Source organism: Leptodactylus fuscus, chromosome 5, assembly GCF_031893055.1.
Source record: "Leptodactylus fuscus isolate aLepFus1 chromosome 5, aLepFus1.hap2, whole genome shotgun sequence".
Classification (NCBI taxonomy): Eukaryota; Metazoa; Chordata; class Amphibia; order Anura; family Leptodactylidae; genus Leptodactylus; species Leptodactylus fuscus.
The window spans coordinates 101,355,682-101,383,679 of NC_134269.1; the positions used below are offsets into that span (position 1 = coordinate 101,355,682).

At 42.0% G+C, this 27,998-nt stretch overlaps 1 protein-coding gene across 7 annotated transcripts in view; it reads left to right on the forward strand.

The window, feature by feature from the left end:
* The window catches only part of AHCYL2 (adenosylhomocysteinase like 2), an 82,484-nt gene that overhangs the window by 43,817 nt on the left and 10,669 nt on the right, over nt 1–27,998 (forward strand). For 2 of the 7 annotated variants that reach the window (XM_075273892.1, XM_075273897.1), the window contains exons 2-9: nt 9,633–9,744; nt 16,755–16,898; nt 17,345–17,445; nt 18,205–18,307; nt 18,781–18,875; nt 21,043–21,149; nt 21,274–21,390; nt 23,875–23,938. In XM_075273892.1, the coding sequence (XP_075129993.1) occupies nt 9,633–9,744; nt 16,755–16,898; nt 17,345–17,445; nt 18,205–18,307; nt 18,781–18,875; nt 21,043–21,149; nt 21,274–21,390; nt 23,875–23,938 (843 nt within the window). The remainder of the gene's footprint in view (nt 1–9,632; nt 9,745–16,754; nt 16,899–17,344; nt 17,446–18,204; nt 18,308–18,780; nt 18,876–21,042; nt 21,150–21,273; nt 21,391–23,874; nt 23,939–27,998) is intronic. The other 5 variants (XM_075273893.1, XM_075273898.1, XM_075273896.1 and 2 more) reach the window with 3 other exon arrangements.

Sequence of the window (27,998 nt, forward strand, 5' to 3'; positions counted from 1 at the left end):
ATCTTTGTCAAGATGAAGTTAAAGGGGTTGTCCCATCACAAGGATCCTATCTATACTGCTTGTTAATGTGGATGTAAGACTTTTCCTAAATACACTGCTTCAGCAAAACTGCTTTGTTTGTCCACTATCTTACTTTATTTAATTCATTGTTAACACAGCCCTTGACTTATCTGCTCAAAAGTCAAGTGATGTAGCTGCCTGCTCTCAGGGGGGAGGGAGGAGGGGCTAAGTGCACGGGAGCGAGCCTGTGTTTCTAGCTATTCCTGTGTCTACACCACGTGACCTTAGCTCCCTCCTCTCAGGGGAGAGGAGCTGCTTTCATTTCTGAACGTCTTCTGTTCTTCCAGTTATCAGGCTAGCTAATTCAATTGTGTTCATTATGGCAGAGACAGGCAGTCTCTGTATGTAACACAGAATGGAGTTTCTCCTGCCTGTACTTCATAGTCCAATATTGTGCATATAGTGTTGTTTGAGGACCTTTGATGACATCACAGGCTCTTCAGCTGCCCCATAGGATCACGCTATGCGGTGGGCGGAGCTACACACTAATTTGGGGGCGGTGATAAACAGCAGGCTGCATGTGAAACCCCACCCACCAAATGACACAAGAAACCAGGAAGAAAGAAGATTTTACAGTAGTGAAGACTGGTGAGTATGCGACGTGGGAATACCCCTTTAAGCCCCCCCCCCCCCTCTTTTTTCACTTCTAAATTAAATTTTCATATTCCACTTGAAAATGCATTTTGTGCTCTCACACAATCATTTAAAAGGGTTGTGCAGGAAAAAAAAAAATTATATCTTAAATAGGCCGAGGGAGGTGAAATAATAATAATAATAAAAAAATCATGCTCTGCTTTTCCCGGTGCCTCCCAGCACAGTTCTGTCCTCTTAGTCCATTATTGTCAATGAAGGGTACCTCGCATCACTATCTGTGATTCCAATGGTGTCTTGCTGAGCAGTCACATGGCGTCAGTCAGCGAGAGGTTTCACTTTGTGAAGACAGCCTGGCAGAAGGACTGGGCCGTGCTGAGAGGACTCCACACCACTGGGGACAAGTGAGTGTGAATTTTTTTTTATTTCACCTTCCCCGGACGATTTAACATAAAAATTTTGCCTGGGCAACCTGTTTAATTGTAATACAATCACTTTAAAGGGAGCCTCTTGAATACAGAATACCTTCCAAACCTATAACAGAGCTATGTAGAGTCTATTATTAGTAGAAACAGAACATACCAATGAAGCGATGCAGAGTGAATTTCTTTATCAACATGCAAATCAGCCTGCAAGTGCACAATGAGAGGGTCTATCTTGCCAGATTTACCTACAGAAAGCTCCAAGTGCGTCTGCTCTTTTTTTTGGAATTGCAACCCAAGGCTGGGCAGTTAATCAAAAAATACCTGAAAGTGACCATCAGCATGGATACCAATGTGATTTGGGGCTTGACAGTTATTACAATATGCAGTTTTGATCGAAACAAACACATCAGAACCAGAACTGCTATTATTATACTCTGGAGTCTCCGTATATAGCCACAAGTGTCACAACACCATGTGAGCACTTGAGTCCTATGATTGGGCTACTCAGAAGGCCTGAAAAGAACAGGGAGTCATGCCCTGGGCCTCAACCTACTATACTCTGGGATCTGAAGAGACCCCAGTGTATAATAGCAGGTAGGTTCAGAAGTTTACGGTCTGAATAAGACCACTGGGCGAGGTTCACCCCACATATACACATCCCCTGTATGCACTGTGCCTTACAATACGAATACAAAGTATTGGTGGCTGATTATAAACGAAAACAATCTACTTATTTTTATTACCATTTTTTCTTATAATTCCTTCCTAGTGCATGTTAGCCATAAAGTTTAGGAGAGCAGGGATTAGACCGCACACTTTTTAAATGGCCATTTTATTGAAAGGAAAGCCCCAAGAGCAGGACACACAGTGACAACAATACAACCCAGTAAAGCTAGACTCTTTCCCAACCTTCCCATACTGCTGAATGACAAATATGTGTAGCTATGCTTTGAATTCTCCTCTCTCCTATACCCCTGCAATATTGTTTACCTTTAGCTTTGGAAAGATGAGTAACAACTAAAGGATAGATATTCTGAATAGCAGACCTCACTATTGCTCTGTTATTATATGTATAGTATACCATGACAAATTTTCTTTGTAGGGCCCTGGGTAGGGCTGGGTGATTATGACCTAAATCGAAAACTGCGATTAATAAGTCATGTTACACTACACATAATACTCACCTCTCCCTGGTGTGCTTCATACTTTGGAGCTGCACTGCCTCCTTTATACTCAGTAGCAAGTTATCCTCTAATCCTAGTTAAGATAGGAAAACACCTTTTTAAAATCTGTTGTACTGATATTTTAATCAAAATAAGTCTAGTTTGAGAGTTTTAGCTTTATTTCCTGTTATGATTTCATTTACAGGTTATGGTAGGTTCACACTAGCGCCCGGAGTCCGTTCTGAGCTTTCCGTCTTCTGCATGCAGAAGACAGAAAGCTGTCAGACCGGGTCCGGCCGTGTGCGCCGGTGAGTGTTTTATGCTCTCCGCCGTGAAACCGTTTTTTTACTGCATGTCCGATTTTGTCCGATTAAAAAAAAAAAAAACTGTTTCGCGTCGGAGAGCATAAAACGCTCACCGGTGCTCACAGCCGGACATCTTTCAAACCCATTCAAATGAATGGGTATGAAAGAGTCCTGCAGGTTTCCGTCTCCTGCTCAGTTTTGTGCAGGAAACGGAAACCTGTATGAACGGAGACCGGCGCAGATGTGAACGAACCCTAAAATTGCACCACAATTCATAAGGGGCTTCCAGTTTAGGTTTTGGAAAAATATGCTGGATCACATGCAACGTTGGTGACGTTTTTTTTTTTTGTTTTTTTTTTTGCTTTGTTTTGTTTTTTTGCTTTAAGCCAAACATGGGCATGGATTCAGAAAAGTATCAGTAGTAGTATGGCTGCTTATATCGGGTATAAAAAGAAAGAATTGTTCCAGATTTATGAAGAATCAGAATCCTTGCCAACTCCCCTCTCTAATGAAATCTGCACGACATATTCTATTATTATTATCATTCGTTTTTTGTCCTAAATTGCAATTATGTAACAATGCTACGCTATTGTCTGTAGCTTGGATCCAGTGATTAAAGAAGGAAAATTTCCATCCATGTTTCTGCCATATTAAAGCCACTCGATTGTTTCTTTGTATTTGTGTATTCAGTGCAGCAGGTGTTATTGAGACAACTCACATTTAGTCTCCAGAAAACCATGGTCTACACCCCTAGGAAGAAAGGGGGAAGATGCATAAAAAGTCTCTTTCTGTACTGTATATATAGTGCTTATCTAGGCACCCAGCTGTACAATAGAGCGGTCCTAAAAGAATCACAAAAGGTATTCAATACATCATTATAACTGTGATATTACTGAAGTCCCATTCTAGCTTTTCTGTCCCCCCCCCCCCTTAAATAAAAACAAAAAACAAAACAAGTGGCAGTGCTTTATAGAAAGTCAATTGATAAGCAGTATACTGTATATCCCCATTCTGCCCACTAGCTATGTCAGCATTATATACAGTTTATCAAAACTCTACCACAAGTTCTCCCTTCTACTGGAAAATAAATTGGGTCTTCATCACGATCTGTCAAACATATTACCGTTTTTTCCAAAAAATGCAAAAGCCATACTCAATGCGGTGAATTCAAAATACAAGTGAAAAAATCATGTCCAAAAGACAGAATCACCATAAAATATGAAAAATTTTATTAAATAATGACAATAAAAATGTGACAAAACGCAACATAAATACAAAAGGAAGTAAGAAAGGAGGACCGATGCAACCAATAAAACAGTATATGGAAGGCTATGACAATAATAGTAATGATGTTGTTAATAATGGTAAATAGTGCAGGCTGGAAATATGATTATGATATTAAATTATAAGAGGAAATCACTGAAAAGGTATATAATTATTATGATAACTGACCCAAGTAAAATATAAGCATACGTAACACATAAATGAAAACGATGAAAAAAAAAAAAAAATATATATATATATATATAACAAGTGCTAACATGTACTGTAACCTATCCTAAATACTAAGAGCAGATATCCAGCATAATAAATTTGTGAAATTAAATCTGACCAGATAGATAGAAACACTGCACTAAAACCAAGGAAAGAGTATCAAATAATAACGTGCCTTACCACAATACTGATGCGCCCCAACGCGCATTTCGCCAAATAATGGCTTCGTCAGGGGGTCTTGTGTTAGGAAAATCCCCAGTGCATTATAGTAACAACAAAAGTGAATTTAATCTCATAATTTTCCTATTCTGCTGTGTTTACATGGGGCCAGAAAGTTTTTTGTTCTTTGCAGCATCCATTCATCTTATCAAGGTACAGGGACAGCTCGACATCTTATCAAGGTACAAGTCATAGGATATGCCATAAATGTCTGATAGATGGGAGTCCCATCTCAGGAACCCATGCCTGTCCTGAAAGAGGACACTCTGACTCCTATCTCGCAGTCAAACTGAGAGGAGAGGCGGGCAGGCGTATGTAGCTTTGCTGATTTAAGTGTGAATAAACTTATTACTTTTTCATATTGGAAGTGAAGGGAACAAACTATGCAATATACCCGAGTAAAGAAAAGTGCCTGCCTTACTTCTGTCTTTACTTCTTATCTGAGCAATTTTGATCCACACTCAACCAGTTTCCATAGAGAGAGTGGACTGGGAAGTGGAGAAGGTGAGAGGCAGAGAGTTAAGGCCATCTACTGCATTAAAGGAGTCATTTCTTTCTCATATAGAGCTCACAATGTACATTTTTCCCCTATCAGTATGTCTTTGAAGTATTGGTGGAAATCCACGCAAACACGGGGAGAACATACAAACGCTTTCCAGATGTTGTCCTTGGCAGGATTTGAACCAAGGACTGCAAGGCTGCAGTACTAACCACTGAGCCACCATGTGTTGTTGCTGTTGTGCATATTTTGGTGGGGTAGAGGATTGCGGTTATTGACCTGCCTGAAGAAAGAGCTACACTTGCTTTTAGGGGGGTGCAGATTAGATGTATAGAAGCATTCTGTCTAGCTCATTAAAAATTCTTAACCTTTTCTAGTATCCAATATGGTTCCTAATCGCATTGCTTTTGCCATAAAGTATGTGGGAATGCAGAGTAAGGAATGATTTAGTGTAGCGTTACACATGGATTAGTCTCCTGGCAACCTATTACCTAAAGAACATACACCCCATTGATGATCATCAGCCAACGTATTGATATTCAGCTTCAATCTTTACATCCAATGTAACTGCAGCAGTCAGGTGAAGACTATAAGTTAATATGGATGTAGTGAAAGTGAGAGCTGCAACCTACTTGTATAGAGGTAATGTGAGATCCAGGATCAGGAGATATGAAGGAATGTGGCAGGACGGAGGAGGTAGCGCAGGTGTCTGGGTAGAATAACCGTTGTTTCCTTCTCCTGGATATGGTGTATGCTTTCACTTATGGGTTTATCATAGGACATTTGTATTGGTTTATTCTCTTGTGGAAAGCGAAGCTGGAAGAGGACCAGCCGGACCGACAACAAGTTAATGTCCAGGCTTGTCCTTCATTGCTGCTAGCACTGTTTTTTCATGTGTATGTGTTGTATGGCCAGCCAGATAATGCATGTGTGTCCAGCTTTGTCTATGGAGATGGAGAATACATTTCTATACAATGACTGACTCCTAGCAGATGGGCTTATATTGGTCCTGGCCTTAGACTGTATCTAAGACATTCTTGTTATGATTACTAATAGAAAGTGAATTGCTTTAGAAATGAAATGCATTCTGACTGTACTTTGCCACTAACTGCTTTGTTTGCCTGAAGGTAGTCGGATATTCAGACTGCTGGAGACTTGTGCTTACGAATGAATAGCTTTTGCTTCTTTATTTATTATTATTCAGGTTAGTAGAAAGGGAAAGATGCTGAGAATAAAGCTTATCATAAATGAAAGTGAATGTTAGAGCTCGCTGTATCCGGTGACTGGGGTAGTAGTATCTGTTATAGTTAAAGGTATATTAAGGAAAATGCCACTAATAGGAGTGCTCACGGCTCCGGGAAGTCTAAATGGGTTATGTATAGAACAATGGGAAATGGGAGAGAGGGTGAAAGTGGAAAGCCAATATTAGCTAGAGGACAAGGGAAGTCATAGAACACACAACTCCCTCTGTCTTAGCAGCAATAACACCAGAGGCTCACAAGACCCCCCCCCAACAGTTTTTGTTACAGAATAGCTGATGTGACAATTTTTGCCATATTGGACTTTTTTTGTGTGTGTGTGTGTGTTTCTTTGGAGTTGGTATTTTGGGGATTTAGCATTTATATACCTTATTGCCACCTAACCAAACACTGGTCTGATATTTATTATGAGGGTGATTCTCTAATTTTCTATGGCTACATTCTGATTTACCCTATATTTCATTATTCTTGCCTTAAAAGTGCACAACTTCACAGCTTGTATTCAGCCATGTTAGAGATTCTGTCTTGGGCTGCCTACGTAGCTGCCATGCAATAAGATGTCCACCAGACATTTGCTCCATCAGCTATTTCTTAAATATATTTGCATTTGCTTTAGTGTTGTCTGCATGTTAATTTTAATGGTTAAGGGGGCAATAAGCTGCTTCCAAAAATCATGCCCAATCCAATGATACTGCCATTGGGGACAGTCTGCAGGGTGCCACATACAAGATCACGTAAAATGTTTTGCCTAGAAAAAGAATGCCTTTTAACGAAGTTTTTTTTACTGGGCACTTTGTGGGCATGTGAAATTCCTTAGATCAGTGTTTATTACATGGAAGGGGTTATTGCTGGCAGAACATACCGGTAAGCTGATATTTTTATTCTAAGGTGTGGCAGCTCTCATTTTGTCAGTATTAAAAAGATATTTAAGAACCACTATGGCTCCATGAACCAGTGTATCATACACGTCTAATAGACTAAGGTTCTGAATTGTACAACTTGGTGTATGATCCTTATTCCTAACGTGAGTAGGAACAGGTCCCATGTAGGTATCATGTGTCATTAACGTGTAAGAGATCAAGTGACCAGCTCTTTCAGATGTATTGTACTTTGCAGTAAGAACTATAAGCACGTATTTATTTTGTAATGTGACTTAATTGGTGGCATAATAGTAGTGTCATTTGTTACGCTAGTGTTGTAGAACAGGGTGTGGGGGCCCATTTGTAAAGCTGTGGCTACCTGCGGGCGTCCTACATATAAATGAACCTAATGTACAAGGTAATTACCTAGAGCACTGCTTACATAAAGATAAGTACTGATGTTCAGACCTTGTAAGGACCTGCTTTTACGAGTCTAGAGGTTAATGTGTCTTGATGGAATTGGCTATTAAACCAAACTATGTCCTAGTAAATTCTGGAATGTCTCATTAACTTGGTTTGGACAAAATTGGAACCCCATCCCCCAAGAGATAAGGCAGGGTGAAACCAGATCAAGCGGGACCTTTAGTATAAAACATGAATTCATTGTGCCCAGGTCACTCACAACAATGTCTGATTCTTGGTGGTCTCTCGGAATGCTGAATAACAGAAAGAAATATAACGTCAATGGTGACGTCGACAACAAATCGCAGGTGAGCGCAGTGTTGAGAACTTGTCGATGTTGTGCTCTTTATTATGGAGGCTTAGTATGTAATAGCAGGCATAAAATGGTTTTAGAGAAAAAAGATGTTCCAATTGATAGTTTTGTGAATTGAATGTGGTCACATATTTGCACCTTTTTCTTTTCCACCACCAATAGTTGCTGCCATTTAGACTTTTTTTTCAGTTGACTTGTGTAAATTCTTTGCAACACATTGGACATATTTCATGTTTTACAGCTCGTTTAAAAAAAGATTGATTTTTTTTTTAATGGAAGCCAAGTTCACAAGTTTATATAGGTTTTATCACCTTAACCTACAGCAGGTTTATGAACTTGACTTGCTAGAATTGCTATACTACTGACCATGAACCCTTATCTTAGCAGTGCTTTGTATCATCCCAGAGTTACTAAGTTCTAGAATCTTTTTCTCTTTATATTTCTTATAATAAAGCTAGTACAGCAGTCTGTAAAGCTTGTCCTATCTAAAATGTTGCTATTTATATCTGTAAAGCGGCATTCACACAGTCATTATGTGGCTCAAAGTGGGAGAAATAGATTTGCAGCCAAACAAGTTGTATTGAGGGCGTAAAGGGAATTTTAGAAACTGATAGTCCTATTGGATGTGTATTTGGTGTGATATTTTCCATCATTCCTTTTAGGGGACATTTAGACTTTGCTCACGTTGCAGGTTTGTTGCACCTTTTTAATTCAGTTTTTCATTTTGGCAAAAATAATAGATAACATGCTGAAAGCATATGTGGCCATTTTCCTGTGTTTTCTTTTTTTTTTCTTCTTTTTTTTTTTTTTTGTGCAAGTCAGGTCTGCAAGCAGCACTTTTCTCTCCCCATTTTTTGTGTGGAAACCACACGGACCCCATTATAGTCTATGGGGGTCTACTGGTTTCCAAAGGTAACAACTTTTTTTTATGGGGATTAGGTTTCCATGCTATTCCAAATGGAAACCCATGCGCAGATGTGAACCGGGCCTCAGTATCTTTGGACTAAAGTTGAGATTTAATTTTTGCAGCCGCACACCACTTTTCACTAGGGGGTGAGGGTTGATGCCCATTTAATGACAGGTAAGGGAAACACTGGTATTGATAAATCAGCCCCTATGTATTCTGTTCTCAAAATAAACATACATCAAAGTACAGAACATTCTGTATTCAGATATACTGTAATGCAGTTTCTTTAGATCTCTGTAACTCTGGATTTACCGTATTTGTGGATTTTACCTTTTACAATCGCCTACATAAAGCCAGTCCCAATGACACTGTTCTGCTGTGGACAAAGTCTGTGAATTTTAATATATGACTATGGCTGGTTTAAAACAAATCTAAATCCACCCATTTTATGGCTACAAATACTGGGGCTTCATTGAAATGATCTAACATAACAATTGCAGTTGATGGCAGGTGGTGTTTGTCCTGTTTTTGCACCCTCTTTTACTACAGTTGATAGTATCTTGAAGTTCACAGCATGTTATTACATTAGTTCCTTGGAGAGTGGTGTATCTATAGGGGTGCAAGGCTAGCAGTTGCTACTGAGCCCTGGACCGGAGTGGCCCTAAAGATCCCGCTGCCACATTAAATTACTAGTAATCTAAATGTCAAAAAGTAGGTAGGGGTTCCATTTTAGATTTTGTATGTGGTGTCCAAGAACTTCATGTTACACCTCTGTCTTTGAGCATTAGGATACATCCACATTACTGTACAGTAAAATAGAAAAAAGTTCCACCGTCAACTCTCCATCTTGCGATAAAATTTAACTTTTAATAGTGTTCCTGAAATGACAAAAAATGAAACCTAATCTAATGAACAAATGCAAAAAAGAGAAGAAAAAAAAACCCTAAAAAAACGCTGTCGCGTTTTAGAATGCTACTGTTCCTTCTTCAAAGCCTGTACAGTACAGTGTAGACATTATTATTCTTGCATCAATAAAAATTTCCATAGATTCAGCTTCTCTTTGCATTTATCGCAGCAGATCCAGTTTGCGGACCAGAAGAGGGAATTTAATAAACGCCCAACAAAGATTGGCCGCCGTTCCTTGTCTCGCTCTATATCTCAATCCTCAACTGATAGTTACAGCTCTGGTAAGTGAAAAATCACACTACTTTGTTCTTGCAAAATCATGCATTGTGGACCCAGTTAATGTAACTTAAGACAGTAGTGCCTTTCCATTTCACAGGCAAGTCAGATGGTTTATATAGAGGATATGCTGTTACATGGCCATATTAATTTCACTGTCGGCGAATGGATGTTATTCACATGACCGATATTTTGATGGTCTATTGTCAGGGACCATCAAAATATAAATCATGCACTATTTTTGTCTGTATGCAATATATGAGAGATTTGTTAAAACGGCCACCCCTTATGCACAATGTGGAAATATTTGACAGCCATTTTGCACCACCATTGTGTGGGGGTTAAGCTTTTTATGACCTAACCTCAGGATAGGCCATAATTACTTGATCACTGAGGGCAGACAGCCACTGCCTTGGACCGATCAGCTGTATTGAGCCGTTTCCAGCACCCGTCCTATACACTATAAAGGGTCAGAAGCAGCTGTCCCTGACGCTCATCATCCCTTCAAGCCAGTGGGGGCGAACTGCAGTCCAGGGACGCTATACAGGGTTGGAGCTTTCAGTTTCCAGATCTGCTATAATGTGTAGGATGGGCTCCGTATAGCTGATAGGTCTGGGGCCCCCACTGATTAGGTATCCGGAGGATAGGCTTTAAAAAGCTTAACTGCAGAAAATCCCTTTAAACTCAGTGCATCATTTAATGAGGAATTGGCAACTAGTGGTCACCATTCCCCTTTTTCCTGATAGGGGTTGATAGCACCTCCTAGGACCCACACTTACCAGGCTTTTAGGGAATATCTTACATATATTTCATAATTAAGACAGTAATACCATACCTCCCAACTTTTGAAGAACCGAAAGAGGGACAAAATGTGCGGTGCGCGTAGCGCGCCGCGGCAAATTTAGCCCCACCCACTTTTGTGTTGACTCCGCCCACTCGTTAATTTTTCATGTGCCCGCACACAGTATAATCCTCCTACAGTCACCCGTAAATTATATGTCCCCCCTCTATCTCTCCCCCAGTTTCATATACACCCTTCATCTGCCCCCAGTTTCATGTCCCTCTTCCATCTCTGCCCCCAGATTCATGTCCCTCCATCTCTGCCCCCAGATTCATGTCCTCTCCATCTCTGCCCCCAGATTCATGTCCCACATCTCTGCCTCCAGATTCATGTCCCCTCCATCTCTGCCCCCAGATTCATGTCCCCTCCATCTCTGCCCCCAGATTCATGTCCCCTCCATCTCTGCCCCCAGATTCATGTCCCCTCCATCTCTGCCCCCAGATTCATGTCCCCTCCATCTCTGCCCCCAGATTCATGTCCCACATCTCTGCCCCCAGATTCATGTCCCTCCATCTCTGCCCCCAGATTCATGTCCCCTCCAACTCTGCCCCCAGATTCATGTCCTCTCCATCTCTGCCCCCAGATTCATGTCCTCTCCATCTCTGCCCCCAGATTCATGTCCCCCCATCTATGCCCTCAGATTCATGTCCCACATCTCTGCCCCCAGATTCATGTTCCTCCATCTCTGCCCCCAGATTCATGTTCCTCCATCTCTGCCCCCAGATTCATGTTCCTCCATCTCTGCCCCCAAATTCATGTCCCTCCATCTCTGCCCCCAGATTCATGTCCCCACATCTCTGCCCCCAGATTCATGTCCCCCATCTCTGCCCCAATGTCATGCCGTCCTCTCCTTCATCTGCCCCCAGATTCACGTTCCACCTCCACATTAAACTTACCTTCTCCTCCGCTCCCTCGCCGCCTCTCTCGCTGACACATGCGGCTGAAGGAAGGAGCTGACACAGGTCAGCTCCTCGCTTCGCCGCTGCCCGCCTCTCTCCCTGACACACGCGGCTGAAGCTGCTCGCGTGCTCGCTTCTCCGCTGCGTCTCTCTCTCTCGCTGACACATGCGGCTGAAGCGAGGAGCTGACCTGTGTCAGCTCCTCGCTTCGCTGCTGCCGCCGGCTCCTGGCGTGTACATCGCGTCTACAAGCCAGGAGCCGGCGGCAGCAGCGAAGCGAGGAGCTGACACAGGTCAGCTCCTCGCTTCAGCCGCATGTGTCAGCGAGAGAGAGACGCAGCGGCGAAGCGAGCACGCGAGCAGCTTCAGCCGCGTGTGTCAGGGAGAGAGGCGGGCAGCGGCGAAGCGAGGAGCTGACCTGTGTCAGCTCCTTCCTTCAGTCGCATGTGTGTTCAACTCAGATCTGCGTCCTCTGGACGCAGATCTGAGTTGAAATCGGGACATACCTCCCTCCAACCGGGACCGCGGGACATGTCACCCAAATCGGGACTGTCCCGCGGAAATCGGGACGGTTGGGAGGTATGGTAATACCCCTTTGGGTTACAACACAGTGAACAGTAAAACAAGCTCAGTAATTCCATCCACAGCCCAGCACATATAGCAGCAGCAGCTGTTGCATAATACATGTTGAGATGTGGTTCTAGGCAGGCCAGGATATTGGGAGTCCTCTGAATCCTGGTTTTCTAGGTTAAGTTGCATTCATGTATCTTTACTTGGAGCAGATGTTTTAATATTGAGAATAGCTAGTTTATTAGTTGAGCCCCTTATGGTACCCTCTTTGGCTACATGTCCTTCATTTGTACTGTATATCATGTAGAAAGATGAAAGCAGACTATGTAATGTCTAAAAGAGCAGGGTTTTTTTGGTTTTTTACTATGTTAAATCTTTGCATTAGCAGAAAGTTAAGACAAGGGAATACGGAGATGAAATCCTTTTTAATATGATTCTGGTCACAAGATTTGCTTTTTTTTTATCCTTCTCTTCTGACTGAATTCTGGTTTTGACTGGTTGATCTTTTCCAACTCTAGCCTTTCTGTCTTCATTCTCATGCAGATATTCTGTCAATGTCATTCCTTTATTAAGCACAGATTTCTAGGGCTTTAGGTCAACGTGGGAATCTAGCCCAGAAAATGCCAGGCTCCTGTCTCACAGGGATTTGCAGGTCAGGCTGTGCTTCTGGACAGAGTCCTGCTGAGGACTGGCCTTCAGGGAAATATTTCTGCGTGGTCTAATCCTTGGTCATCCAGTTAACTTCAGCAAGTCTGCTGCTCCACAACTGGAATTGACGTTATTTTCTCTGAATTCATTTTTTTATCTGTTCTATGTGTTTAGTTTCAGGCATCTGGGTACACTGTGGTCATCTGAATGAGATGAATGCGGTAACACCAGGCTAGGTAGCTGACATGCTGGATCCACTGTGCCAACTTGTTTCAATAGACATAAACTTGTACTTGGGTTATGTTTAATTTTTAATGCAAGCACTTTATAGAGGCTGTGTGGGCACCACACTATTATCAGGGTTCAGTGCAGGCTGCGGCCTCTGGGAAGGTGAGGGCTAAAGGGGTTGTCCGGACAAAAATGGACACCCCTTTTACTGTTTAAATAAGCTGGGGGTAGTGAAAAAAATGCATACTCACTTGTCCCTGTTGCTCCGGTGTCCTCCCGGTTCATTTGCTCCTCTGAAGCCAATTAGCAGCTTCAGCACAATACTGGAAGAGAACCAGGAGAGCAGATGAACCGAAGAAATGGGGTCAGGCGAGTATGCATTTTTTAAAGTTTTGTCTGGACAATCCCTTTAAGACTTCATTCTATTGAGGTCAGTCCTTGCCATGATTTACCCATACTTGCGAATTCTACAGTCAATTAATCTATATGTGTTTACAGCAGCTCAACCACAATGTATAAGGACACCCCGTTTTAGGTACTTGGTGGATGATTCCTTTCACTCTCCTCTGACTTATTTTAATAACCATATTGGGCTTTTTCCCATTGACTTCTCTGTAGGACTTGAAGGGAATGTATCACCAAAAATCACCCACTTCTTAAACCAGGTTTTTATACTAAACATATCATATTTTTCTAGGCTTTCTGATATTTTTAACATTTTCTATGTTATGATCTATAGGGAACTTGCCAATTCTGTAAGGGTCTCCTTTGCAGTAGTCATTTCATTTACATCACAAACACAACAGCAAGGATAACATCACATAACACTCATGATTTCATCCACTAACAATAGATAATGACACAGTTTTTATCTTCTCTCCTCCCTGCACATAGCATGTCCCATAAAAGCTCTCCCATAAATATCAAACAGCCAGCTCCAGTCGTTTGTTGCCTATGACCCTGAGAGAGCTGTTAAGTACATCACTAAGGCTGGGTTCACACTACCATCAAATTCCATTATGAAGGTGTACATTAAAAAAAACAAAAAAAAAAACTGGACACCTATCATAACAGACTGTAACTGATGTTAATGTGTCTGGGTTTTTTTAACTGATCCATTGGATCAATAAAAAAAAAAACAGACACACTAACATCAGTTAGTGCTAGTTAGCATCAATTAGTGTCCATTTTTTTTTATTCTGTCCGTTTTTGATGTTTTGTGTTTTTTTTACTGTTTCTGAGCATGCGCAGAAAAAAAAATGGACACAAAATAACGAACAGTAATTGATGGCTATCAGTTCCTGTCTGTTAGAAGTCTATGGGCAACGGACTTATATCTTAAAAATAACGGACACTTGCTGTGTTTTTTTTTTTTTGGGGGGGGGGTTTGGTTGTTTTTTTACGGACAGAAAAGTCCTGCATGTAGAATTTTTTTGTTCGCTGGAAAAAAAAAAAAAAAAAGACTTCTGATGGATTGGGTGTAAACGGACACAAGTTAAATTCTCATTTAAATGAATGGAAATTTTAACGGATTTGTGATGGTTCAGCTAGTGTCCATTGCTAAAATCTTGTAACGGACAATAGCTACGGACACTGCTGACTGTCACCAACAGTAGTGTGAACGTCCCCTAAGTGCTGTTAAAAGAGCAGTGGAGAAGGCCAGGCAACTTGGCATCTCCCATAGTTTTCTACAGAAAGTAGAAACCGATTACAAAACAGTGATATATTTCACTATTTGGTTTTAATAAATACATTAAAGATGACCTTTCATTCCTCATACATATGCAGTTTTATATAACACTAGAAAGCCGATGAATTCAGCATACTGTCAGCTTTCCCATTATGTGTCCTGGCGCTGGAGATATTGCTGCCGTTAATTTCGGCACCAATTTCTCCCCACTGTCAGAAGGGTGTTCCTGACAGTCCTGAGTAATGGCTGGGCTATGAGGAACTCATTCCCCCCCCCCACCACCACCACCACCACCACCCATTCCTTCCTTCCCGACAGGCTTGCACTTTCAGAGGGGGTGATCCTTACTGCCCAGCGATGACGCTGAGGAATGAGCCCTGCCCTGCTCCCCACAATCCTCCGTACAAGTTTATAGACTAATACTGCCGTGGGAAGTGTGTGTATGTGGGGGGAGGTAGATGTTCCTTACAACCCATCAATGACTCTACACTGTCAGGAACAACCTTCTGACAGTGGGGAGATATCGGTGCTGAAATTAACGGCACCAATCTCTCCACCACCGGGTCACATACCGAATTCAGCACACGGTTGGTTTTCTAGCGGTGTGTAAAACCACATATGCATGAGGACATGAAAGGTCCTCTTAAATACATTCCTTTTAAATGGGAAGGGGTCGAGATTCATTCCTCTACAGAATAGCATATGAGGCCTGGAAATTGTCTGATTAAGAAAAAGTAAACATAACTTGCCTTTCACTCATCTTCCGTTCCTCCTCTGACAATTTTCTTTGCCAGCCTTTCTCCGTAGTAGCCCAACCAGAAATGGTCTTTAGTTTGTGTCCAGGTCACTGTTGCAGGCTACCACTGGTCTCGCTGGTCATGTGCCATCTATGCACATATCACCATTGAGGCCAATCCATTATGTGCGTTTTGTGTACAGGTAACCGCTGCGGACAGTAATTTTAAAAGGGACCAGTTCCCTCTTCTGACATGTCTGTTTTAGTAGCAATTTCTGTTCCTTAAGAAAAAAACACTATAAGACTGTGTTGCTTCTGTTATTCCTCCTGAACATATGTGAGTAAATTGACAACTGAGGATTTACCATTCCCTTTGTCAAAAGTCGTGTGCCCACAGAGTCTGCTATCGCCAGTACTGTTATCAGTCCAATAATACAAAAGAATGGAGGGGCAATGGCTCCAAAAGACCCAACTCAAAATCCTCCAAATAGTCCACTATTCAAAGATAATGATACCTTGGGATTCCAGGTGAGTAAATCTGTGAGGCAATATTGTTTGGAGTGTTGCTACCTCTTCTCTTCACAGTAGATCCAGTTGTGTGTATTCTAGGAGGAATAACAGAGGGATGGCACATTTATAAGAAGTGATGCTCTACAATTATTATTTCATGTGACATACTAGTGTTTACTAAAACAGACCATTTCAGTTTCTCACGGTTTTCAATAGATTACATTGCTATGTGTATAGGAGCTCTCATATTTCCATTCTTAGTCTGCAAACCCCTTTAGCTCTGTGCGTTGTCTAGCCATTGTCTCATACAATTGTATCCACTTCTCAGATGAATGCAGGATTAGGTATAAATAGCCTGGATTCTAAACTCATACTTTGTAGCAAAAAGAGTGACGTCTGTGCAGCTAATAATATATTTAGCTTCTGCATTTTATAGATAATGTAAAACTGAACCAAGATACTGGGGTTGATATATTACAAATGTCAGATTTGCCTTCATTGTATCACATTACATAATGAGAAAGTGTGAATGAGGTGGATAGTTTCCGGCAAACCCTGACAACTACATTTTCTATCTGACACAAGAGTCCCATACAGGCAAATCGTCAGGTAGCCTACAGGTAGAAGCTGGGTATTGTCATGTGACAGAGTAGTGCTTGGAGCTAGTAGGAAACAATTTAATGAATGTGACTATAGATAGTACTTGGTCATTTCCAATGACGGTTTCGTAATGGACATTCATTCCTTTCCATATTTACTTCTTCATTTATTAATAAGTAAATGTGCTGGTAGATCAGGCAAGTTGGGACTATCCTGTTCAGACATCTCTGAACAGACATCATGAGAGGCAAAAATGTTTTTTTGCCTTTTCTGATTATATCCTCTTTCACTAGCTGCTTCCTACACAGACAGCTCAGATGATGAGACCTCTCCGCGGGACAAACAGCAGAAAAACTCCAAAGGCAGCAGTGACTTCTGCGTGAAAAACATCAAGCAAGCTGAGTTTGGCCGTCGGGAAATTGAAATTGCTGAGCAAGGTAAGGCTCATGATCTAGAAATCTAGAAATTTCCCATCACTTAAAACTGAAAACATTCAATAACACCTTGCCCTCATGAAAGCCTTGCAGTCCTATAGTCCTGTGTATAGTGCATGCATATTACACAAAGTCCCCATGTAATATCTAGAATACCCAACAGGACAGTCATGCTCTGGTGTACAATAGCAAAGCTTGTATATTACAAGTTGTGCAGTACAATCAAGTAGTTTATATGATAGCATAAAAAACAAAACACCCCACCCCCAAAGGAAAAAAAAAAGTCCTCTCCTAATAGATCCCAACCCTCTCATCCTGCCTTTTCCTGAGTTTCTCTGGTCTCTTCTTCCTTCTTCGTCCTTAACACACTTACACATAGAATTTGGCTGACAACCACTTAAAATATTGTTACATTACTATTGTTTTTGTTTCTCTCTCATATGTTCTAGAGATGCCAGCACTCATGGCTTTGCGTAAAAGAGCACAAGGAGAGAAACCATTAGCTGGAGCCAAGATTGTTGGCTGTACTCATATAACAGCACAAACTGCGGTGAGTTCTAGCCTAATATATAATTTTTTTTTTCTTTTTTTCCACAAAAGTATGTACTGTATTTTTCGGACTATAAGACGCACTTCCCCCTCCCTGCCCAGATTTGGAAGGAAAATGGGTATGAGTCTTAAAGTCCGTATATGGGGTATTTTGGCAAGGGTGGGGGAGGGTGTCGGATGTGATGCGGAGATGTTGGTTTGCAGCTTTGCCCCACTGCTGGCTTCCTGGGACGATGGGCTGGCCTGGGGCTGCAAGGACAAGGTGTCCCAGCGAAACCCATCCTGGCATCCACTATTACAGCAGATGCTGGGTCTGAAAGATGATGGCGACCACTCTGCTGCAGAGCTGGCGCCATAGCTACTGGGTCTCTGCTGTAATGTACAGTGGAGACCCGGAGCTAATGCCTGCGATCATAGTCCACTCAGATTGTGGTATTGCTACTTCATTAACTTATAAATACTAAATTCCTCAGGTTAAGATAATTGTCTTGAAGGGTATAGTAAATATTTTGCGCCTTGTTTTTATGGGCATAAAAATAACCTGGGGTCTTGTCTTTACATGCTACTATATTGTTACAGTAGCAGTCCTTTCCACAATAAGATATTCTCTCCTGTAATGTGTGTCTATACATTACCATATCTAAGCAGAGATATTTAGTACCAGGATGTTTGAGGGTGCTGGAGCTCTGTACATGTGTTGTGCTATGGTTAGGTAGTAATATTGTAGTGAACTGTTGCTTTAGCTATTTAATTTTTCCAGGTTCTCATTGAGACATTGGGAGCTTTAGGAGCTCAGTGCAGATGGGCTGCCTGCAACATATACTCCACTCTTAATGAAGTTGCTGCAGCCTTGGCTGAAATCGGTAAGTCCAGTTGTTTTTCATTGAAAAGTTACAAGTATAAACTTGGTAAGAGTCTAAGGGAGCGTTCACACTACCGTCGGTGTCCGACATGCAGTGTCTGCTCCTAGTGTCCGCTCAAAATCTGTCGCGGACACTAGCTGTGTCCGTGACACCTGTCATTCACTTGAATGGGCATCGGGTGCGTTCTTTTGCACTCCGTGCCCGTCCTTTCCTGTCCGCAAGAGAAGATGTCCGACTTCTCAAACGGACAGAAAAACCCTGCATGCATCCGTGACAGATTTTGAGCGGACACTAGGAGCGGACACTGCATGTCGGACACCGACGGTAGTGTGAACGCCCCCTTACAGTTTGTTTGCACCTTATTAACCTTAAGTGCTCATCTAAGAACATTACTGAATTAGGTCATGTGAAATGACAAATGTTAGCTTGTAAAAATAAAAATAAAAAAATAAATAATAAATCTTCACATTCAGGTGTGCCAGTGTTTTCGTGGAAAGGAGAATCGGAAGATGATTTCTGGTGGTGTATCGATCGATGCGTAAATGTGGAAGGTTGGCAGCCCAACATGGTAAGTCTACTTGCAGAATAAAGGCAAAGTTAAAAAAAAAAAAAAAAAAATTATGCAATCAGTCTCCCAAAGTCACAGGTCTAGAATGAAAGTAATGTAGCATGTCATCTCTGTCCCCCGTGACTATTGGATGCTATGGCCTAGAGTGGACACTATACAAACCAAACTGGTATTGACTGGAATCCGATCCCTCTGTCATGAAAAATCTACAAATCTTGCAAAACACTAAGAATGCCTTATTATAACTCCAGACAACTAGGAGCTCATGCAAAAACCTCAAAGGGTAAACTGAAAACTCGGGGGTAGCAAGTCCTCTGTTTGGGTAACGCGTCCTCTGGTCCTGGGCCAGGCAGTCCTGGCTGGATGTGCGGAGGGTCATGTGATTGCTGCAGCCAATCATAAACCTCATCAGTCACATATGTGGTATCACTGATGTCACTACCAAACAGGGTATGTGTCACCAGTATGGAGGACTGGGGGTATATGAGTATAACTTTTTTTAAAGATTTTATTTATTTTTATTTTACACCAGTCCCAGCGCCCTGTGAGTTTTCAGTGTATCCAGTATTTCCTAAAACAAAACATAATGAAAATTGGGTCTTTAACACATGATGTTATATCTCAATATATCCTAATGCAGAAAGAGGCTTTCTAGAACATTTACCGCTTAGGATGTCATATTTGTCTGATACTTAGCTTCATCCCATTTCTGTCTTGTGTATCAGTTGCACATACAGTATGTCACATGGACATGCTACTGTATTGTGATGCACTGAATTCACGGAGACTTTTGCTTGCACACAGTTTAGCTTTCAGCCCTGGCTTTTTATATTGAGTAATATATATATATATATATATATATATATATATATATATATATATATATATATATATATATATATATAAAGCAGCCTGAAGGAGTGTCGTGCTTGGCTTAGTAATGTACCCCAGGAAACAGGAATGGACTTTTAAGAAGAGGCAGTGTTTCAACCTATTTTGAGAAAAAGCAGCTTGAAATTGAACATAAATGTTGGCTTGTATGCAGACCATTGATCATTCTGATAACTCCACAATAGTTGTTAACCACACTGTGTAGCGGAAGGAGGCACAGGTCTGCCAAGTAGGAGAAGTTGCTTGGATACACATTGGATGGAGGAGAAGCATACAATATGTGAAGATGTGTTGTGGCATCTTAATAAGCTTAAGCAGAGACACAATATACTGTAGGTTGTGGGAACTGCAAGACGGGCTGAGGTGCCAATTTTATCGATATCAACATAAAACAATGCGAAAAGTAATAAATTACAAGTGCCTAGGCTCATTGGATCTGGCTTTTACTAGCCTTGACATTAATCTTCTGCTGCATAACAGTATAATAGTGTTTTGTAAGTTCCTATATAGCGATAGACTGTTAGGGAGCTGACTGTGTATGAGAACACATTTATTAGCCTCATGTTTATTTAGTTAACTAGTTATGTCACTAGTTGTGTTAAGCCATAACAAGTGTCAAGTATGTTTAAAGGGAGTCTGTCATTGGCTATATCGTTTTTTTAATAAGCATATCTTTTACATTGCCTTTAGAAAGGCTATTCTAGGAATACCTAGCATTCATTTATCTTTGCAGCCATTTTTTAATTAACCCAGTTTTCTTGATATGCAAATTAGTGTTCAGGCACAACTGAAGCCTCATTACTGATCCACGAGCACAGCAGTGTCATCAGCCGCCTCCATTTCTCATTGTCCCCTTCTTTACAGGCGATCCCTCCTTCTACACCTCTTTACTGCTTCCAGATCAACTAGTCGTGTACAGCACACGTGCAAGATTTTAATTGCGATGTACATCACTGACATGAAAGATCCATGATTTATGTATTTTGTCATATTTAAGGCACACCCTCTTTCGCAGTAAAGCCCCCACCTACTTGTCAACTGAGTCAGAAAAATTAGAATTCAAACTGTGCCACATTTTGGTGCATTTTATACTATGGTCAATTGGTTTCACAATAGTAAATCTGGCTTTTGGTTTAAAACGAGGCGGGCATAGGGAGGGAATTTATCTGGGTGACTTCTCTGCAAGCCTTTCCCTACATAGCTATAGATTAATAGATCTCTATATGTAAGGTGTTTATAGACCTGTCAATGAAACTGCGCTCTGTTACCTTTTCAGATTCTCGATGATGGTGGAGACCTCACTCACTGGATATATAAGAAGTATCCTAACATGTTCAAAAAAATAAAGGGCATTGTGGAGGAAAGTGTGACTGGTGTGCATCGGTGGGTAGAAATTTATTTTGCCAGATTTCACTATTGTGTTTTTTTATTATAGTCCACTATTCATAAAGAGGTATTGTTAGCCATGCATTTACAAAAGGATTGTTACTTTGTTTTTCTCTTACAGTTTGTACCAGTTGTCTAAAGCTGGTAAGCTTTGTGTTCCTGCCATGAACGTAAATGATTCTGTCACCAAACAGAAATTTGACAATTTGTACTGCTGTCGTGAGTCCATCCTGGATGGGTAATGATTAACGAGAATTTTTTATTATTTTATTTATTTAAATATTGAAGACCATGTAGAGATGAGACAGCTGCCCGCCTACCTGGCAGTCCCCCATAAAAGTGAATAGAGTGCCGGTCACACAACTACACTAGTGCTCCATTGACAAGGAGGCCTTACTCCCTCCTAAGTGCTCATTGTGACACAATCCCTTTAATGCATATGAAAATCCCTACTCTTTACTCCCTACAGTAGATCCAAATACTTTAACAAAAATATAAAAATGAATATATAGGTGCTCACAGTAGACCAGTACTGCCATTAGATATTTTTTACACATCATCTACAAATTGTCAAAGGAAGAAAACTACTTCTATAGCTACCCTATAAGTGAATGTTCAGTCTTAAAACTTAACTTAAGGTATCAAAATTTCACTGACGGGTATTCACTTGGGAATTGTATGCAAATCACTGAGAGAGTAAAACATAAAACTTGATATGATATTTAAAAACAGGAAAAACGATAGCTAGTTTACTTGATGCATGAAAGGTGGCATCCTTGTATACATATAATCAATATTGGAAGCTATAATACAACCAAATTATGAAAAAGGTGCTTTCCCACTGTTATCAGGTATAATTTCTTTGGTAGGACTAGCCAAAACTGAATAGATACAGGCTAGTTGAAACTAACTGAGAATCACTAATTAAATACTGTGAAACTCAGGAGAGGGTAGCTGATACAAGGCTGGGCATATGTAATGATCTAAAACCTCATTAGTAAATCTCCATAGAACAGAGTCACAAGCAAAAGTTATAATGCTCAGCTAACCCCATAAATAATTTGTCTAACTTCCTGAACACATTTTGCTAGATAGATACAATAGTTCCTAGGCTCATCAGGAGGATAATAAAGACAATGCCCAAAGAAAATAATAAACATTTGCAGTTAAAACCGCATTTCCTGGGTGGTAGAACACGGTACTTTTGTCTATGCCGCCGAGCGCAGCGATTGTCCAAACTAATATACCTATAACCCCGCCCTCGGACAGCCCACAGTGTGATCTGGTGCGACCTGATAGGTCATGCCCATCAATGACGTTGCTGGGCGTGTCTGGATATCTGGATAATCGTATGTCCCAGTGTCAGTACGGAGAAGATAAACTTCTCCGTACATGAGAAATAGCTGATAAAAGTATGAAAAATAGCGCCTATAAGTGCAGCGCTAAGATAAGGTTACCATCGAAGATATAAAGATACATTCAAGTATCAAGCACAGTGACTACCTCACACGTATCACAGCTAGACCAAGTAGGACTAAAATTAGAAAAGAGAAATGGATATGCGTGTAGCCATAATCAAAAAGATAGAGTCCCAACACACAATGGTATGTGTATACACCAAACCCCTTTAAGGTCTCAGACAGCCATATTCCTAGTCATGTTTCATGGGTTTGACATGCATTTCCAGGCTGCTGCCTAAAGCCTATACACTGTTCTGTGAATAAGGTTTCCTAAAGTTAAACCTCCACAATGGAAACCAGTATTTTCCAAGAATTCTATAATAATCTGTGTGGAATATAATAGAAATGGGTTGTAGCCATCTGGTTCATTGGTAGTATCAGAACAGTTTGTTACTTCGGTATGTTATATACATAGCCTAATCTCTAAGTTAACATGTTCATTGTATACATTTGTGTTTGCAGTAGTATTAGACTTCCTTTCTGTAACTGGCATTATTAACAGAGAATGGAAAATGGCGAGCAGATAAGTTGGATGTTTGATCTGCATCCCTGTTACAGACCCATTATCAGCATTACTTGTTTAATAAGTAACTTCAAAATACATCATGGAAACCTAGGGATTGGTCGCTTTCCTGGTTTACTGGTCCATTGTTCCATTGTAAATGTTTGCTACATGGAGATATTCAGATCAGTGACTTTGTTTGGAAATAGTGGTTGTTGGGAAGGACAAGGACATTTCCGCCTACACATTACCATAGCCAGATTAAAGACCCATTTAGGCTTTGATCACTGAACATTTATTCAATAAAAAGAAATAAAAAAAAAAAAAAAAAAAAAAAGCAGCAGGTGCCCACGGTCCTTCAAGGTTGTGTGCCCCTTTGCAGCAACTACGGCAGTACTTACGCCACTGGATAAAATGACAAAACGTTCGTTTTATTGCCTGCCGGTAAAAAAAAAACACCAAACTGTCAACAGCACATCCACCTGTATAAGTGTAATAATACTGTTACTATAATAATCAAAGTGACAAAATAGCGCCATACAAATGTCATCACCAAATGACTTGCTATAATTTCAAATGGAGCCTGTTGTGAAGTCTATTACTAGACTTAGTAGCCAAGTTATAATTGCAGGATTGAGTATCTTTATTTATGTATTTCTAAGATCTAGATACTGACATTGAAAATGCATCAAAATTCTTAAAAAATGTTTAACATAAATGCTTGGTTTAAAAAAAAGTGCCATTTTCTTAAACTTTTCAGTCTGAAACGCACAACAGACATGATGTTTGGTGGAAAGCAGGTTGTGGTCTGTGGCTATGGCGAGGTGAGTACTTCAGGAGTGAGGAGTGGTCCCATTTTTATAAAGCCCTTACTATTTAACCTACCGTAGTCTTTTAACACAACTGGTCTCCTTTTATATGTAGTGGAAAACCTGTTTAATATCACAAGAGTCTGTCACACTCTGGAAAGTGGGGATCAGAACAAATGCTAAATGTCCTTGGTGTCAGGAAATAAGGGACAATCTCATGCTGTAATGCTCTAGGCTCATGGGGCCCTGACTGTATTGTTTAGTTTCTAGGGTCTTTACTGTTCCAAACATACCAAAAGTAATATTTATTTAAATTTGGGATGTATGGGTAATTTGGAAGGGGAACATGAAGAACATCTAGCTATAGCTAAAAGTTTGCAAAGGGAACACGTGACTAGTTGGATTCTGGTCCACCCACACTGATGGAGGTAGTTAAACACATCAGTCATACAATAGGGATGGAACAGAAGCTGTATATAAGGGGAGGGACAGTAATGAAGTCTGCAAAAAAAAAAAAAAAGTGTGGGAATGAATCGGTCACTCAGAGTTAGTGTCTATGGACCTTTTACACAATAAGTTGCTTAATTGGTTGAGTCCAATTTCAAGCTGCAGGAATGAATCTATAGGAAGGAATAGAGAATGGGGTAAGAGGCCTATGCAAGGGTCTTTTTCAGGGCCTTTTCACAAATTTATGCACTGAAGTGGGGGGAGGGGCAGGGGCTTGAAAAGGACATTTATTTACGGTCATTGCTTTGGAACTGGTGAATTCCTATTTTTCTGCTACATTATTGTAGACTGTTCACTATTAGAGATGAGCGAACAGTGTTCTATCGAACACATGTTCGATCGGATATCAGGGTGTTCGCCATGTTCGAATCGAATCGAACACCACGTGGTAAAGTGCGCCAAAATTCGATTCCCCTCCCACCTTCCCTGGCGCCTTTTTTGCACCAATAACAGCGCAGGGGAGGTGGGACAGGAACTACGACACTGGGGGCATTGAAAAAAATTGGAAAAAGTCATTGGCTGCCGAAATCAGGTGACCTCCATTTTAGACGAATAGTGGATTTCAAATCCGGGTCATATGAGAATGTGAACTTTGTGACTATGAGACAGGGATAGCTGTACAGGCAGGGATAGCTAGGGATAACCTTTATTTAGGGGGGAATGTTATTAAAAATAACTTTTTGGGGCTCTATCGGGTGTGTAATTGTGATTTTTGTGAGATAAACTTTTTCCCATAGGGATGCATTGGCCAGCGCTGATTGGCCGAATTCCGTACTCTGGCCAATCAGTGCTGGCCAATGCATTCTATTAGCTTGATGAAGCAGAGTGTGCACAAGGGTTCAAGCGCACCCTCGGCTCTGATGTAGCAGAGCCGAGGCTGCACAAGGGTTCAAGCGCACCCTCGGCTCTGATGTAGGAGAGCCGAGGGTGCACTTGAACCCTTGTGCACCCTCAGCTCTGCTACATCAGAGCCGAGGGTGCGCTTGAACCCTTGTGCACACTCTGCTTCATCAAGCTAATAGAATGCATTGGCCAGCGCTGATTGGCCAATGTATTCTATTAGCCTGATGAAGTAGAGCTGAATGTGTGTGCTAAGCACACACATTCAGCTCTACTTCATCGGGCTAATAGAATGCATTGGCCAGCGCTGATTGGCCAGAGTACGGAACTCGACCAATCAGCGCTGGCTCTGCTGGAGGAGGCGGAGTCTAAGATCGCTCCACACCAGTCTCCATTCAGGTCCGACCTTAGACTCCGCCTCCTCCGGCAGAGCCAGCGCTGATTGGCCGAAGGCTGGCCAATGCATTCCTATGCGAATGCAGAGACTTAGCAGTGCTGAGTCAGTTTTGCTCAACTACACATCTGATGCACACTCGGCACTGCTACATCAGATGTAGCAATCTGATGTAGCAGAGCCGAGGGTGCACTAGAACCCCTGTGCAAACTCAGTTCACGCTAATAGAATGCATTGGCCAGCGCTGATTGGCCAATGCATTCTATTAGCCCGATGAAGTAGAGCTGAATGTGTGTGCTAAGCACACACATTCAGCACTGCTTCATCAAGCCAATACAATGCATTAGCCAGTGCTGATTGGCCAGAGTACGGAATTCGGCCAATCAGCGCTGGCTCTGCTGGAGGAGGCGGAGTCTAAGGTCGGACCTGAATGGAGACTGGTGTGGAGCGATCTTAGACTCCGCCTCCTCCAGCAGAGCCAGCGCTGATTGGTCGAGTTCCGTACTCTGGCCAATCAGCGCTGGCCAATGCATTCTATTAGCCCGATGAAGTAGAGCTGAATGTGTGTGCTTAGCACACACATTCAGCTCTACTTCATCAGGCTAATAGAATACATTGGCCAATCAGCGCTGGCCAATGCATTCTATTAGCTTGATGAAGCAGAGTGTGCACAAGGGTTCAAGCGCACCCTCGGCTCTGATGTAGCAGAGCTGAGGGTGCACAAGGGTTCAAGTGCACCCTCGGCTCTCCTACATCAGAGCCGAGGGTGCGCTTGAACCCTTGTGCACACTCTGCTTCATCAAGCTAATAGAATGCATTGGCCAGCACTGATTGGCCAGAGTACGGAATTCGGCCAATCAGCGCTGGCCAATGCATTCTATTAGCCCGATGAAGTAGAGCTGAATGTGTGTGCTAAGCACACACATTCAGCACTGCTTCATCACGCCAATACAATGCATTAGCCAGTGCTGATTGGCCAGAGTACGGAATTCGGCCAATCAGCGCTGGCTCTGCTGGAGGAGGCGGAGTCTAAGATCGCTCCACACCAGTCTCCATTCAGGTCCGACCTTAGACTCCGCCTCCTCCAGCAGAGCCAGCGCTGATTGGTCGAGTTCCGTACTCTGGCCAATCAGCGCTGGCCAATGCATTCTATTAGCCCGATGAAGTAGAGCTGAATGTGTGTGCTTAGCACACACATTCAGCTCTACTTCATCGGGCTAATAGAATGCATTGGCCAGCGCTGATTGGCCGAATTCCGTACTCTGGCCAATCAGCACTGGCTAATGCATTGTATTGGCTTGATGAAGCAGTGCTGAATGTGTGTGCTTAGCACACACATTCAGCTCTACTTCATCGGGCTAATAGAATGCATTGGCCAATCAGCGCTGGCCAATGCATTCTATTAGCGTGAACTGAGTTTGCACAGGGGTTCTAGTGCACCCTCGGCTCTGCTACATCAGATTGCTACATCTGATGTAGCAGTGCCGAGTGTGCATCAGATGTGTAGTTGAGCAAAACTGACTCAGCACTGCTAAGTCTGCATTCGCATAGGAATGCATTGGCCAGCCTTCGGCCAATCAGCGCTGGCTCTGCCGGAGGAGGCGGAGTCTAAGGTCGGACCTGAATGGAGACTGGTGTGGAGCGACCTTAGACTCCGCCTCCTCCAGCAGAGCCAGCGCTGATTGGCCGAATTCCGTACTCTGGCCAATCAGCACTGGCTAATGCATTGTATTGGCTTGATGAAGCAGTGCTGAATGTGTGTGCTTAGCACACACATTCAGCTCTACTTCATCGGGCTAATAGAATGCATTGGCCAGCGCTGATTGGCCGAATTCCGTACTCTGGCCAATCAGCACTGGCTAATGCATTGTATTGGCTTGATGAAGCAGTGCTGAATGTGTGTGCTTAGCACACACATTCAGCTCTACTTCATCGGGCTAATAGAATGCATTGGCCAATCAGCGCTGGCCAATGCATTCTATTAGCGTGAACTGAGTTTGCACAGGGGTTCTAGTGCACCCTCGGCTCTGCTACATCAGATTGCTACATCTGATGTAGCAGTGCCGAGTGTGCATCAGATGTGTAGTTGAGCAAAACTGACTCAGCACTGCTAAGTCTGCATTCGCATAGGAATGCATTGGCCAGCCTTCGGCCAATCAGCGCTGGCTCTGCCGGAGGAGGCGGAGTCTAAGGTCGGACCTGAATGGAGACTGGTGTGGAGCGACCTTAGACTCCGCCTCCTCCAGCAGAGCCAGCGCTGATTGGCCGAATTCCGTACTCTGGCCAATCAGCACTGGCTAATGCATTGTATTGGCTTGATGAAGCAGTGCTGAA